Below are 16,900 nucleotides of genomic sequence, written 5' to 3' on the forward strand. Positions count from 1 at the left end.
TTAGTTACATAGTCGCTGTTCATTCGGCAGTTTGAACTTGAGTTGCCGAAATGAACAAACTGTAGTACCGGACTCACTGTCATGGTTGTCAATAGATAGGTGTAAATAAGGGAAATACAAGATCATGTACATGAAGGGAGTTGTACAAGAGGCATAAGTCAAGAAAATGTGCAGAAAACTAAAACTGCTACAGAATGAGAATAAGAACTGAACACTTGTTCGGATACGATTGGACCATGAAGAAGATAAGATGCAAAGGAATCTTGTTTAAAAGAAGTGAGAAGGGTGTGACTGGAAGACTTGCTGGCCCGAGAAATGTGTGGATGAGCACAAAGATTATATTCATTTAAGTTACGGCTACTTTGATATGTGAAAAATTTGAAAGAAATCAATGTATTCAATCAAGGTATAGGACAGTTATAGTACATACTAAATCCTGATGTTCTAGAAATGTATCACAAGTTGCTTCTATTAACAGCATGAGTGAAGAAAGGCATGTTATCCCTGAGTGTAATTTTCATATATCTGCTTGTGAACGTCAGACATCGTTTCCTGAGTTGCCACAGACGTGTGAAATTGATAATCGTATTGGTTTATCTGCTCCGTATTCACGCCTCCATCGTCGTCGAAGTTCGATATCATCCTGCTTACTCCAATACTTCTTTCAACGTTCAGAATAAAATGATGGCTCCACTTTATTTGCTGCTCTACCAGTTCCACGTTATAATTTTAATAATGTTATAAGTATATCGACTGTGTAGACGCTCGGCCAGTCAAGGGCTTGTAAGTGCAACATCTTTGAAAGAGTTTGTTGAATAGTGTCAGCAGTGACTTGTTGACGAAAGGAGTCTGAAGTCAGATTAGGTGGTGTCGGCACGAAAAAACTTTTCGTGTGTTCTACATTATTTTATAAACTAAGGAATGGAGTCAGAATCACTGAACAACAAAACAGTCCATGAAATTGTCATAAAATGTTTACCGTTTTTGTGTGTAAGATAGCTATATTTAACAACATCTTTCATTGTACGTTGAGAAGTAAAGGTGGAGTTTGTGAGCAACATGTGTGTGTGTGTGGGGGGGGGGGGGGGGGGCAGACGGATGACTGGGTAGGTGGGTTGGTGGATGGCTGGGTATGGATGTGACTTACCTGTAGGCTGAGACAAGTAAAAAGCGTTGACGGATTCTGATTTAAGTCCCTAGTTGCTGTTAAATTCAAAAGTACAATGAAAATTACCCAGCTCTAGTCCGATTTCAATATGAAACACATTTGTTGAGAGAACATAATTGAAACATACAATACCACGAGATTCTATACTGATCTTCTACATTTTCTTCAGACTATGTTCCACAGAGGAAACTTCCTGTACTTATAGGCTATGTCATATCCAAACCTTGACAACGACCTTTCCTGTCTACATCTACATCTACATTTATACTCCGCAAGCCACCCAACGGTGTGTGGCGGAGGGCACTTTACGTGCCACTGTCATCACCTCCCTTTCCTGTTCCAGTCGCGTATGGTTCGCGGGAAGAACGACTGTCTGAAAGCCTCCGTGCGCGCTCTAATCTCCCTAATTTTACATTCGTGATCTCCTCGGGAGGTATAAGTAGGGGGAAGCAATATATTCGATACCTCATCCAGAAACGCACCTTCTCGAAACCTGGCGAGCAAGCTACACCGCGATGCAGCGCGCCTCTCTTGCAGAGTCTGCCACTTGAGGGATCCCACACTGATGAGCAATACTCAAGTATAGGTCGAACGAGTGTTTTGTAAGCCACCTCCTTTGTTGATGGACTACATTTTCTAAGCACTCTCCCAATGAATCTCAACCTGGTACCCGCCTTACCAACAATTAATTTTATATGATCATTCCACTTCAAATCGTTCCGCACGCATACTCCCAGATATTTTACAGAAGTAACTGCTACCAGTGTTTGTTCCGCTATCATATAATCATACAATAAAGGATCCTTCTTTCTATGTATTCGCAATACATTACATTTGTCTATGTTAAGGGTCAGTTGCCACTCCCTGCACCAAGTGCCTATCCGCTGCAGATCTTCCTGCATTTCGCTACAATTTTCTAATGCTGCAACTTCTCTGTATACTACAGCATCATCCGCGAAAAGCCGCATGGGACTTCCGACACTATCTACTAGGTCATTTATATATATTGTGAAAAGCAATGGTCCCATAACACTCCCCTGTGGCACGCCAGAGGTTACTTTAACGTCTGTAGACGTCTCTCCATTGACAACAACATGCTGTGTTCTGTTTGCTAAAAACTCTTCAATCCAGCCACACAGCTGGTCTGATATTCCGTGGGCTCTTACTTTGTTTATCAGGCGACAGTGCGGAACTGTATCGAACGGCTTCCGGAAGTCAAGAAAAATAGCATCTACCTGGGAGCCTGTATCTAATATTTTCTGGGTCTCATGAACAAATAAAGCGAGTTGGGTCTCACACGATCGCTGTTTCCGGAATCCATGTTGATTCCTACATAGTAGGTTCTGGGTTTCCAAAAACATGATACTCGAGCAAAAAGCATGTTCTAAAATTCTACAACAGATCGACGTCAGAAATATAGGTCTATAGTTTTGCGCATCTGCTCGACGACCCTTCTTGAAGACTGGGACTACCTGTGCTCTTTTCCAATCATTTGGAACCTTCCGTTCCTCTAGAGACTTGCGGTACACGGCTGTTAGAAGGGGGGCAAGTTCTTTCGCGTACTCTGTGTGGAATCGAATTGGTATCCCGTCAGGTCCAGTGGACTTTCCTCTGTTGAGTGATTCCAGTTGCTTTTCTATTCCTTGGACACTTATTTCGATGTCAGCCATTTTTTCGTTTGTGCGAGGATTTAGAGAAGGAACTGCAGTGCGGTCTTCCTCTGTGAAACAGCTTTGGAAAAAGGTGTTTAGTATTTCAGCTTTACGCGTGTCATCCTCTGTTTCAATGCCATCATCATCCCGGAGTGTCTGGATATGCTGTTTCGGGCCACTTACTGATTTAACGTAAGACCAGAACTTCCTAGGATTTTCTGTCAAGTCGGTACATAGAATTTTACTTTCGAATTCACTGAACGCTTCACGCGTAGCCCTCCTTACGCTAACTTTGACATCGTTTACCTTCAGTTTGTCTGAGAGGTTTTGGCTGCGTTTAAACTTAGAGTGAAGCTCTCTTTGCTTTCGCAGTAGTTTCCTAACTTTGTTGTTCTACCACGGTGGGTTTTTCCCGTCCCTCACAGTTTTACTCGGCACGTACCTGTCTAAAAAGCATTTTACGATTGCCTTGAACTTTTTCCATAACCACTCAACATTGTCAGTGTCGGAACAGAAATTTTCGTTTTGATCTGTTAGGTAGCCTGAAATCTGCCTTCTATTACTCTTGCTAAACAGATAAACCTTCCTCCCTTTTTTTATATTCCTACTAACTTCTATATTCAGGGATGCTGCAACGGCCTTATGATCACTGATTCCCTGTTCTGTACATACAGAGTCGAAAAGTTCGGGTCTGTTTATTATCAGTAGGTCCAAGATGTTATCTCCACGAGTCGGTTCTCTGTTTAATTGCTCGAGGTAATTTTCGGATGGTGCACTCAGTATAATGTCACTCGATGCTCTGCCCCTACCACCCGTCCTAAACATCTGAGTGTCCCAGTCTATATCTGGTAAATTGAAATCTCCACCTAAGACTATAACATGCTGAGAAAATTTATGTCAAATGTATTCCAAATTTTCTCTCAGTTGTTCTGCCACTAATGCTGCTGAGTCGGGAGGTCGGTAAAAGGAGCCAATTATTAACCTAGCTCGGTTGTTGAGTGTAACCTCCACCCATAATAATTCACAGGAACTATCCACTTCTATTTCACTACAGGATAAACTACTACTAACAGCGACGAACACTCCACCACCGGTTGCATGCAATCTATCCTTTCTAAACACCGTCTGTATCTTTGTAAAAATTTCGGCAGAATTTATCTCTGGCTTCAACCAGCTTTCTGTACCTATAACGATTTCGGCTTCGGTGCTTTCTATCAGCGCTTGAAGTTCCGGTACTTTACCAACGCAGCTTCGACAGTTTACAATTACAATACCGATTGCTGCTTGGTCCCCGCATGTCCTGACTTTGCCCTGCACCCGTTGAGGCTGTTGCCCTTTCTGCACTTGCCCAAGGCCATCTAACCTAAAAAACCGCCCAGCCCACGCCACACAACCCCTGCTACCCGTGTAGCCGCTTGTTGCGTGTAGTGGACTCCTGACCTATCCAGCGGAACCCGAAACCCCACCACCCCATGGCGCAAGTCGAGGAATCTGCAGCCCACACGGTCGCAGAACCGTCTCAGCCTCTGATTCAGACCCTCCACTCGGCTCTGTACCAAAGGTCCGCAGTCAGTCCTGTCGACGATGCTGCAGATGGTGAGCTCTGCTTTCATCCCGCTAACGAGACTGGCAGTCTTCACCAAATCAGATAGCCGCCGGAAGCCAGAGAGTATTTCCTCGGATCCATAGCGACACACATCATTGGTGCCGACATGAGCGACCACCTGCAGATGGGTGCACCCTGTACCCTTCATGGCATCCGGAAGGACCCTTTCCACATCTGGAATGACTCCATGACTCCCCCCGGTATGCACACGGAGTGCACATTGGTTTTCTTCCCCTCTCTTGCTGCCATATCCCAAAGGGGCCCCATTACGCGCCCTGTCCTGCGACCTAATAGCGTTCCTCTCGTCACAGACAGCAGTCGAACTACAGGAAAAGAGTCGTGTGTTCCATTCGTCTGCGAGTCCTGTAGAGTCGATACTTACGAGTTAATATTGTTTCTGTAGCGTGTTTCTGAGCTGGAGATGGGGAACTGGCCATGAATTTGGCTAGACGCATGGGGAAAAATAGCTGAAAACTGCATTCAGGGTAGCCAGTATAGCAGATCAACCTCATTAATCCCACCCTCAGGTTTAACCGGTTCTGACCAACAACTCTAACTGCCCAAGAAGGAAGTGTGGAGTAGATTTACCCAAGGTTCTAGCCCTGTGGCCCAGACTGTTGTACGATGCCTCGATATAATTCTAGAAACTCATATAACACATTTATGTATGTTCAAATAGTTCAAATGGCTCTGAGCGCTATGGGACTTAACTTATGAGGTCATTAGTCTCCTAGAACTTATAACTACTTAAACCTAACTAACCTAAGGACATCACAAACATCCATGCCCGAGGCAGGATTCGAACCTGTGACCGTAGCGGTCGCGCGGTTCCAGACTGTAGAGCCTAGAACCGCACGGCCACCCTAGCCGGCGGCCCTTTATGTTTCACGCTCGGCTACATACGTTTACAACGCTGTGAAGTAGCATGTAATTTGAGAAACAGTGAATCGCTAAATCATACTTTGGACGTAGTGTACGAGCTATTTGCTACCTGCTTTTATAATGTGTGATTTATTTGCAGGGCACGTGTATGTTGTCTGTTATCAAAGATGTATGGGCGTTAAGAAGTACCTACCTCGTGACGTAAGCAGATGACCACTGGTACTGCCATCTCTGATGCTGTACCCAGTATGTCGAATCAGTTTTCTTCAACATCACAAAATTTTTATTAAAATTATCTTTTGTCGGACGTGTTGTCTTATAACCCACTTATAGGCACTAAAATAATTAACAAACATGTAGAGTACTTCCTTGGTATTTTTGTTGTTGTTAATGTTGTCGTCTCCAGTCCGAAGACTGATCTGACACATCTCTCCACTTTACTCTATCCTTTGCAAGACTCTTCATCTCCAAATAAGTGCTGCAACCTGCATCCATCTGAAGCTACTTACTGCATTCATCTCTTTTTCTCCCTCTAAGCTTTTTATCCCCCACGTTTCCCTCCAATACTAAAGTGATGATCCACTAATGTTTCAGGATGTGTCTTATCAATCGAGCCCTTGTTTTAGGCAAACTGTCCCAGAAATTTCTTTTCTCCCCAATTAGATTCAGTGCCTCCTCATTAATTACACGATCTGCCCATCTAATACTCAGCATTCCACTGTAGCATCACATTTCACAAGCTTCTATGTTCTTCTTGTGTGAATGTTTATCGTCCACGATTCACTTTCAAACAGGGCTATGCTCCAGACAAATACCTTCAGAAAATACTTCCTGACACTTAAATCTATATTCGATGTTAACAAATCTCTCTTCTTCAGAAACATTTTTTTTGCCATTGCCAGTCTACATTTTATATCCTCAGTACTTCGGCCATCATCCGTTATTGGATTGCCCAAATAAAAAAACTCGCCTGCTATTTTAGTGACTAATTTCCTAACCTGATTCCATCGGCAACGCCTAATTAATTCGATCACATTCCATTATAATTGCTTTGCTTTTGTTGTTGTTCATCTTATATCGTCGTTTCAAGACACTGTACACTCCGTTCCACTGCTCTTCCAAGGATTTTGCTGCCTCTGACAGAATTACAATGTCATCGGCAAACCTCAAAGGTTTTATTTCTTCTCCCTGAACTTTATTTCCTATTCCAAATTTTTCTTCGGTTTCCTTTGCCGCTTGCTCAACAACATACAGATTGAATAACATTGGAGATCGGCTACAACTCTGTCTCACTTCAATCTCTGTCGATGCTTGCGTTTCACGAACTCCAACTCTTCACGGTTACCGTCTGGTTTCTGTACAAGACGAAAATAATATTTCGCTCTCTGTGTTTTGCCCCCGCTACCAGTAGCATTTCAACGAGTGGGCTCCAGTCAACATTGTCAAAAGATTTCGCTAAATGTGTGAAGGCTATAAACTACGTTTGCCTCTCTTATCCTATCTTTTAACATAAATAGTAGGGTTAGTATCGCCTCGTGTATTCCTATATTTCTCCAGAACCCAAAAATGATCTCCCCTCAGGTCGGCCTCTGTAAATAATTAGTGTCATTATTTTGCAACCATGACTTAATAAACTAATAGTTCGGTAATAGTCACACCTTTCAGTACCCGCTTTCTTTGGAACTGGTATTGTTACATGCTTCTTGAGATTTTGAGTTATTTTTCCTGTCTCACATCTTGAACACCAGGTGAAGTAGTTTTGTCATGGCTGTCTCTCCTAAGGAACCAGAAATTCTGACGGAATGTCGTCTACACCAGGTGTCTTATTTCAGTTTAGGTCTTTCATTGCTCTATCAAATTCTTCTCGCAGTATGGTATCTCTCATCTAATCTTCATCTACGCCCTCTTCCCTTTCTATAATGTTACACTCACAATCATTTCCATTTAACAGCCCCTCTATACACTCATTTCACCTTTGAGCTTTTCCACCTTTGTCTAGTACTGGTTTTTCCATATTGATATGTTCTACATCTCTTTTCTCCAGTTTTTGTTACATGAGCATTATGCCGCTAAGGCGTGTCTCTGTGCCTAGAATTTCGCCTCCAAATGATGGAGACATCCTCAGAGACTAAAATGACGTCATAGTTGATACCCACACACAGTTTTAGCCCCTGAGAATACCTCTAACATGAGGCGACTAAAATTTAGGTGCAGAAACATGCCTTCGACCACGGTCTAATGTCCGTGTACAAAAAGTTAGTAAGGATCTAAATTTCTGACGTGAAATGCTCCAGTGTGTGGTGTAAAGTAGTGCTTGCAGTCACGTTAGAAAGGCAGACGAGACGCAGTATGTGGTTGTCGGCACTAGTCCAGACACTGAATGTTACATGATTTCTTACCTGTGTCGTCTTTTGAACAGCTAATGGTCAGAAGGAGGAGGGCATTATGGAGAAGAATAAGCACGGGCGTCTGAACAGGAACGTACGTTTATTTGCAGTGAGCAGATATACAAGCAAGAGTAATGCTCGGCGAGGCCGCTGGCGGTCGGCAGCTTCCGCTCTACAACGCGCAGGCGCAGAACCGCGCGACCGCCAGCGCCGCCGCCGGCATTCACACAAACTAGTGAAATACAATGTAAACAAATTTCTTGGAGAAACATTAATCCTTTTTTTTTCGGGGAAAGTGGTCGAGGGCTGTCGGGTATATTAAAGAGGAAGACTGGAAGAAATACAGGGAGGGGAGTAAAGGGAAGTGGATAAGAAAATGACAAGAGGTACTCTTTTCTCACTTTCATCGGAGTACGCTAAGTCTCTCGACAAGGGAAAAACAGATAATATTTTATAGAAATTATAACTATTTAAATTATCTCTTAAAAATACGTCAATATCTAGGCAAAAAGCAGTTTTTAAAAAATTCAACATGACAAATTATTCATTTTATCTTGCTTAAACATTAATAGGATGTACTTTTTTCTCTGATATTACGCCCATTTGCAACATTTGAGCGCCCGTATGCGTTTTTCCACCGGAAGAACTGTAGATGAGGTTTTTCACTTTCTTATTTAAATGCTGCAGAGGACGCGTTATTTGTACAATCACTTTGATCACTCAAAAAGATTAACTGACTCGCTAATCATAATAATCATAATAATAATAATAATAATATTTATTAATATATATTAAAAACAAACTTACAATAGCCTCTCGTTTTTTCTCTTTTTTTTAATTTGGTTATTTACTCACTCGTTTGTGTGTTGTCTCGTTTTTTTGTAACATTCAAAGCGTCTATTTGTATGACAATTTTACAAATTGTAAAACACAATTGCATGTGCCTTAAATCTGCGCACAAAATATACATTACTTCGTACATAATTTTATCTTTAATGACAGATTTCGCGTTTTCAGCGAAGTCCTTTACTGTACAAAATACTACAAATACTAAAAAATCTAGTTTACTTTCCCTTTCAATAAATTCATTTGTTGTCACAGTCACTCGAGCTCACATGTACTGCTTTTTTTAAATTTCTTTCTTTTTTTTTACTTTTATAATTTCTTTTCATCGACCGTATTAACAAAGACTCGGAAAGACATAAAAGAATGTAGTCCGATTCAAAAGAGGAATGTGAAAATAGACTGAAGCGAACGGTCTGTAAGGCTATTTCAGAGAGAGGAAGTCGTTGTTACGCATACATCAGTCAAGGACACTTATGCTGTATACTGTGGAGAAAAGAAAAATAGTTTCTTAAACCTATGTCTAACGTACAACGAAAAACAAAGGTGACATAACATCTTTTGACAACTATTTCTACGAACATATTTTGATTTTCTGCTAACATTTGAAAAATATCTCGTGCCCAATAAATGCAAGAAAGAATACAGTTACATTACAAGGCCCACTCTTGTGAGGCACAATTAAAGACTATAAGAGAAATAACATTCGAATTCTTGCAATCACACGTCAGTCAAGAAATTTTTGACGGTCTTTTGCGGGTTCGAAAGCTCCACAAACAAGGAACCACTGCTATCGAGCCCGATATGGAAATACAAAAGTACTGGCGCAATAACATCCATAATACAATTGTTTGCTGACAAAAGTCTTTTCTCTCTCAACCGCAGAAGCCAGTCTTATTTCAAAATACTGAAATTGCTTTCTCTTCTCAATTCCTATATAATTCATTTAATCGAAAAAATTTCTTACTCGTAAATATTAAGAAAAAATGGGAAGATGATTGGAAAAAAATTCGTAGACATGGAAGAAGCTTTTTTTTTGTTTGGAGAGAAAAAAATTCTTTAAACATCTCGTTAAACCACCTAGAAAATCTTGGATTATGAAAAAACTGTCTTAGAAATTATTGGCGACGAAACCCTGATCTTGAACAGAGCATCTAATACGTAAGGATGTCCGCCCCACACTGCATCTCTTCATACCTTGTATCACACCTCATTACTTCACATCACATTGCATCACACACCACACCACGTCACAAAGTGGGGCTCACCTCGCCCACAAACACACCGCCACGCACCTGCTCCACTACTCTACCGTCACACGACAAAAAATACGCTTCGTCTCGTGTAAAGCTTTTTTGAGCATTATTCCCGTGTAGCGCCTCTCTTGGTAGGAACCCTGATTTTTTTTTTTTTTATTTTATCTCCTGCTTAGAAAATCGTCACCATACTCTCTCTCTCCTTATTTTTTTATAGTGTCTTAAAATTTCGTTTTCCAGCGTTTCTATCTCCTTTTCCGCGCTCCTCACAGTGGAGCTCTACAGACGCTACGCCTACCGCGGAACTACGCACTAACGGACGTGGGTTGCAACGCACAGTACGCACACACACACAAGAGTGCTGACTGGCCACGACAAACGTCTCACGCAACTCACACGACGACTGGTAACACTTCTCACATTTGGCAACGTTACAATACTTATTTTGGGTATCACTTTTTCTTCCGTTTTCTTTTTAAATAATTACTCTCCAGCTAACTTCTTTTTCTTTACTTTACACTCGAATCACTACGCAGTTAGTCGTAGTTTTTTTTTACCCATTTTTTGGCATAATTCGAGCCGTCCACTTGCTGTCGAGCACTTGGAAAGACTGCTGTTTAATATTTTTAACACTAAATGAACTGGCCCCTGTATACATATACATATATATATATATTTATAATTCTTTAACAATTCAACTCTCTCTCTCCTTTTTCTGTGTCCTCTGTGTCCTACAGCTTCCTTCCAAAATACTTCCGGAAAAGAGTGGCGAGGCGCCGAGACCCGCCGGATGGCGGCGGCGGTCTTCCTCTTCTCCGGGAGGACGCAGGACGCAGAGGCTCGGCCGCGGCCGACGGCGGCGGCGGCTGCGGGGGTGGCAGTGACTGGGAGGCGCTGGGGGCGGTGCGGGGGCGGGCCCTGGCCTAGACGTGGCGCTTCATGTGCAGCGCCAGGTGGTCGGAGCGCGAGAAGCAGCGGTCGCAGTGGCGGCACTTGAACGGCTTGGCGCCCGTGTGCTTGCGGTAGTGGCGTGTCAGCTCGTCCGAGCGCGCGAACCTCCACTCGCAGCCCTCCCACGAGCACTTGTACGGCTTCTCACCTGCGGACACACAACAGCACACAACACGTCACACTCGAGTAGTCGTCCGTCGCTCGGGCGCAGCCGCTGACGTTTTTGGGCTGCTGTGAACCAATTGAAGCCGGATTTCGGCCGTATGATGTCTTGCTGCGTGACACCACACGTGCGACAACAGTGGTTGAACAGAACACAGACAATCTTTATTTAGTATCTCAAGGCTGTCAGATATGGTAGTCTTGCCTGTAACTTACGAAATAACTTATGGACAAAAGTAACTTTCTCACGAGGTGTCAGTGCCACGTAACATAGTCGATGAAACTTGTACATACAAAGAACTGATAAGTACCGGGTGATCAAAAAGTCAGTATAAATTTGAAAACTTAATAAACTACGGAATAATTTAAATAGAGAGGTAAAAATTGACACACATGGATTTTATTAGAACAAAAAAAAAAGTTCACAAGATGTCCGACAGATGGCGCTGGACAGCAAAATGTCAGTGACTGCGCATGACAATCGTGTATAAAAGGAGCTGTAATGAGAGAGAGAGAATCAGATGCGCCAGCAGTCGCAGCATGTTGACGTTACATGAAAACGTGCTTTTAGTCAAGCTGTATTATCAGAATGGGGAATGTGCTAGTTCAGCGTTACGATCCTATTGCCATAGTACGAGGATTCGAATGGGTAAAGGTCCGATGATAAATGCGGCTGTGGCGAGAATGATTTCGAAGTTCGAAGCCACGGGTTGTTTAGACGATGGACCACACAGTGGCCGACCGAGCACAAGGTGTAATGCTGCTGAGACAGTTCAGGAAGAAATGGAGACTGTAGCGGGTTCGTCTATGCACGGGGAAGTCAGCGCTCGTGCACTCGCACGTCTCCAAGACATTCCATACACTACTGATTGGTTGGCTCTGAGGCGTACCCTCCGATGCTATCCGTACAAAATCCATCGGCATCATGAACTGTTACCTGGCGATTTAGTGAAGCGGAGGGCATTAGCGGTGTGGCCGTTTCAAAAGATAGTGGAAGATGAATATTCGTTGAGTAACATGTTGTGGACCGACGAAGTTCATTTCACGCTCCGAGGGTCTGTCAACGCTCACAACTGCAGAATTTGGGCTACCGAAAATCCTAGAACTGTCGTGGAAACTCCATTGCACGACGAGAAAGTCACGGTATGGGTTCGATTTACCACATCTACCGTTACCGGGCCTTTTATCTTCGAGGAAATGCGTGATTCTGGTTTTGTAACTGCTACCGTGACGGGTGAGAGGTACGTCGATATGTTACAGAATCGCATCCCCAGCCTGGCTGGTAAACACCTACTGGAACGTACGATGTTTGTACAGCTCCTTTTATACACGATTGTGACGTTTTGATGTCCAGCGCGATTTGTTTGACATTTTGTGAACTTTTTTTTTTGGTTCTTATAAAACCCCATCTCATTCCAAGCATGAGTGTCAATTTTTTGTCATATTTTTGCTAGATGTGTGAAAGATCTCTTGATCGCGTCGTTTGGTGATGATCGTGTGCTCAGCCGCCACTTTCGTCATGCTTGGCCTCCCAGGTCCCCAGACCTGAGTCCGTGCGGTTACCTGATGTCGCAAGTGTATCGTTATCGACCGACATCTCTATGGATGCTGAAAGACAACATCCGACGCCAATGCCTCACCATAACACCGGACATGATTTACAGTGCTGTTCACAACATTATTCCTCGACTACAGCTATTGTTGGGGAATTATGGTGGACATATTGAGCATTTCCTGTAAAGAACATCATCTTTCCTTTGTCTTACTTTGTTATTCTAATTATTGCTATTCGGATCAGATGAAGCGCCATCTTTCGGACATTTTTTGAACTTTTGTATTTTTTCGGTTCTAATAAGACCCCATGTCATTCCAAGCATGTGTGTCAATTTGTACGTCTCTATCTACATTATTCCGTGATTTATTCAGTTTTCAAATTTATACTGACTTTTTGATCACCCGGTATATTACAGAAGGTAGCTGAAACAAACGCGCAGGAGACGAAATCACACGTTTATTCAAAGACAATAATTACACTAGAGTCACCGCGATTTATGATGCCCCCTCGACATTACAAAAAAAAAAAAAAAAAAAAAAAAAAAAAAAAAAAAAAAAAAAAAAAAAAAAAAAAGGTTCAAATGGCTCTAAGCACTATGTGACTTAACATCCGAGGCCATCAGTCCCCTAGACTTAGAACTACTTAAACCTAACTAACCTAAGGATTCGAACCTGCGACCGGAGAAGCAGCACGGTTCCGAACTGAAGCGCCTAGAACCGCACGGCCACAGCGGCCGGCCTCGACATTACAAAAGTGGAACAAGGGTCTTCATAAACATGAACGACACTGCATACTCTGCAGCGTACTCACATTCTGGTTTCAAAGGCTGGCAGTAAGTTCTTGTGGTAGGGCGTTCCATTCCACCTCCAGTGCGATGATGATGATGATGATGATGATGTTTGGTTTGTTGGGTGCTCAACTGCGCAGTCATCAGCGCCTCTACAAAGTCCCAATTTTTACCCAGTCCAATTTTTAACTCAATTCAGTGTAGCAACTGTCACGAATGATGATGATGAAACAACTAGGACAACACAAACATCCAGTGTCCGGGCAGAGAAAATCCCCAAACCGGCCGGGAATCGAACACAGGACCCCATGATCCAAAGGCAGCAATGCTAGCCACTCCTCGAGTGTGGTTCACAACTGATGGAAAGTCGTTGGTCGATGTCGAAGCGCTGCAATACCTCTCCCCAACTCATCCCACACGTGTTCCATACGATGCATGTAGGGGGAACAGGCAGGCCACTCCATTCACCGAATATGCTCTCATTCCAAGAGCTTCTCTTTTTGCGCAGTTCAATGAGGTTGCGCAATGTGAGGCACGAAAATGAAGTCAGGACGGAATGCACTCCTGAAACGATACACATGTGGAGGGCGTTGTCGGGTCAGTGTACCATGTTTAAAGATTTGGATGCCACCACTCCCATGCAACATTACCCTACATATACCATAAGAGCTGGACGATCGAAACGTTCATGTTCGATGGTGTTCCTCGCTGCGTTTTGTACTGTCATATGGCGAGAGATGGGAGCATTTAATGCAACCAGCAACTTTGCCGATCATCGAGGACGAGTAGGATGTGTTGGGCAGATCTGTTGCAGACCGAGCGGGTACACCAAGGACCACCAGCAGTTGTCAACCGCGCCAGTGGAAGAATGGACACCCTACCAGAGGAACTCCATACCAACCCGGTCCGCAGCTCCTGGTCTCGCGGACACGTTCTCGCTTCCCGAGCACGGGGTTCCGGGTTCGAGTCCCGGCGGGGTCATGGATTTTCACCTGCTTCGAGATGACTGGGTGTCAGTGTTGTCCTCATCATTTCATCATCATTCATGCACTTGGCGAGATGGGACTGAGAAAAGGTTGGGAATTTGTACGGGTGCTGATAACCGCGCAGTTAAGGGCCCCACAAACCAAGCATCATCATCCATACCAACAGTGTGGCCAGCATCAAAGCACGTTACAGAGCATGCACGGCCGTCCGTGGTGATTAAGAACTATGTCCCATGTTTTGTTATGTCCAGGGGACCATCATGAAAAGCGGTGACTTCGGTATAATTATTGTCTTTAAGTAAAATTCTCATTTCCGTTCACATCATTGTGTTTTATTTCAGCTACCTTCTGCGTTATACTGTAGTAGTTCTTCCCAGGCATAGCGAAAGTCTCACCGAGCTATGTCACTTGTCAATGATACAGCATGCTAAGATTACTGTCGTCCTTAAGTTTTGTGCAACAGTCTCATAAGTAAGATTAACGTTTATGTAAGGAACTTTACTCTTTCTGAGGAGTTATCTACATATCTACATATTTTATTTAAATGAGGGTTGGCATGATCACCTCCAAGACTGCATCGAACTAATGTTTAAAAATTTGTGGGGACTAAAATAGTCTTTGATCGTAAATCTCTTTATTTAATTCACTTATCATTTTCCACTATTATGATCGTCGTAAAAATTACTCTAAGACCCTTGTTGGTTGCTGAAAAAAAATCTCGTAGCTGTTTTTGGAGATTTTTTTTTATTTCCACATGCACAACATGTTTCGGGCCCAGCCCATCGTCTGGTGACCTGCCAGCAGTTAAAATGTGGGATTACAAACTCTTTCCATAACATAAATACAAATATGCGCAACTGCAAGGTTCACATACGTACAAAAATAATAAAAAATCGAAGATGTGAATATAGGCGAAAATGTACATACTATATGCAATTATATAAGCTCAAGAGGCACTGGGTTCTGCATGAAACCATGATTTCATTAAGTTTGTTACGAAGTACCAGTCCCTTTAGCACTGAACGACCGATGCTGTTGTAAAACATACAGTGGTACACTGAGGCACTTCTACAATTGTAGTGGACTGTAGCAGTCACTTTTAGCGCTCACTGGAACAGTCGGGACGGAGACTGTGCTACGTCATAGTAGTAGTAGTAAGGTTTTTTTTTTTTTTTTTTTTTTTTTTTTTTTTTTTTTTTTTTTAGCAGCCGTATACCTAAAGCTTTTCTAAGGAATTTGAGTTTCTGATAGTACTTTTCAGTTCTTATATAAAATTTATTAAATTTTTGGCTCATATCTGCTTGTTATTTAGGATTATAAGTTGTTGTAGAATCATGAATTCGTGGGTGCTTCGACATGTCTGGTTGTGTCTAGGGAAAATGCGGACTTGCTTTCAAATATAGGCAGAGTCAGGAGGAAAGGTACATGCTTTGAGACGCGATACTATTAGTGATTCTGAACAAAAAACTTCACCTGGACATGTGCATTATTGCGAATGGTTTCCGAGATAGAACACGTTTAATGTCACTTCTGTACGTTTTTCCTTAATGACTCGAAAATCACACTCTCCAACGAAAACGTGTCTCAGTATACAATTAAACTAAATTAAATTTGCTACAAAAAGGTCCTATTTATTTTTTGCCTAGGACTAACAGTTTGCGCGGAGAGATCGTGAGAATATAGAAAATCTCGCGCGACGCGCGTGCGCTGTAGCTTAGGTGCTTTTTGTAGGCCAGTTTGAGGTAGTTTTCCGACTTGATTGACTACAACGTCCTGTATCACAATGTTCGTCTCAACTTCCTCTATATTACTGTGGCACGTTGTAAACACTGACCGTGAATAATACAGAAAATAAATAGAAATTGTACTTAAAAGTGTTCTATCTCGGAAACCATTCGGAATAGGGCGTATATCCACATCAAGGATTTTGTTCAGAATCACTAATGCTATCACCGATCAAGACACGTACCTTTCCTACTGACTCACTCTGAATGCCGGTGTGGTTGAAAACTGTACATCCTAGTGTCTCGAAAGTGGAACCATCTCCTGAAAACAATTCATTCTTGAATTTTTGCCAGTTTCTTCTTACACTCGTTGCTTACTATAATGATAAAGATTAATTTTGCGAAAAACTTTAAAATTACATTCCAAAATGAAACGACCTCCTTAAAGCAACGGAATGTTTACGTTTCATTAATATCTTTAAGTATTCGTTGCTTACTATGATAATAAATGTTAATTACTTTAAAAAATTTATGTATTTTTCATATTTATGGGTCACAAAGGGTTAAACCAGACCTAGGACCAGGTGCAGATATGTTAAGGCGTAAAAGTTTTGATCCGTCCGGACAGCCGCGAGGGTAAGCTCGCCGCTTCAGGGCTTCTGGGAGATACGCCGGCTCGGATCGAAACAGCCCAGCGGATTAACGTCGAGGGATAGTGAGACGGCCAGCCTGGATGTGGTTTTCAGGCAGGTTCCCGCATCCACCTAGGTGAATACCGAGCTGGTACCTAGGCTATTCGCAAAACGTTTCGAACACGTTCTCAAACTTGCACATGGGATAACTCTACGCGCAGACAGTTGGCCTACACATATTCCATCCCAGTGACGAAACGGGTGGTAACAGGAAAGAAATTCGACCGGCCTCTAGGAGTAACATCTTTA

General features: G+C 42.7%; 1 protein-coding gene across 1 annotated transcript in view; it reads right to left on the reverse strand.

Moving 5' to 3' along the window:
* Positions 1-7,778: 7,778 nt before the first annotated feature.
* The window catches only part of LOC124795868 (zinc finger and SCAN domain-containing protein 12-like), an 83,233-nt gene continuing 74,111 nt past the window's right edge, over positions 7,779-16,900 (reverse strand). Inside the window, exon 6 of the mRNA XM_047259950.1 lies at positions 7,779-10,893. Coding sequence (XP_047115906.1) covers positions 10,718-10,893 — 176 coding nt within the window. The 3' untranslated portion in view covers positions 7,779-10,717. The remainder of the gene's footprint in view (positions 10,894-16,900) is intronic.

This window comes from Schistocerca piceifrons, chromosome 4 (assembly GCF_021461385.2).
Source record: "Schistocerca piceifrons isolate TAMUIC-IGC-003096 chromosome 4, iqSchPice1.1, whole genome shotgun sequence".
Classification (NCBI taxonomy): Eukaryota; Metazoa; Arthropoda; class Insecta; order Orthoptera; family Acrididae; genus Schistocerca; species Schistocerca piceifrons.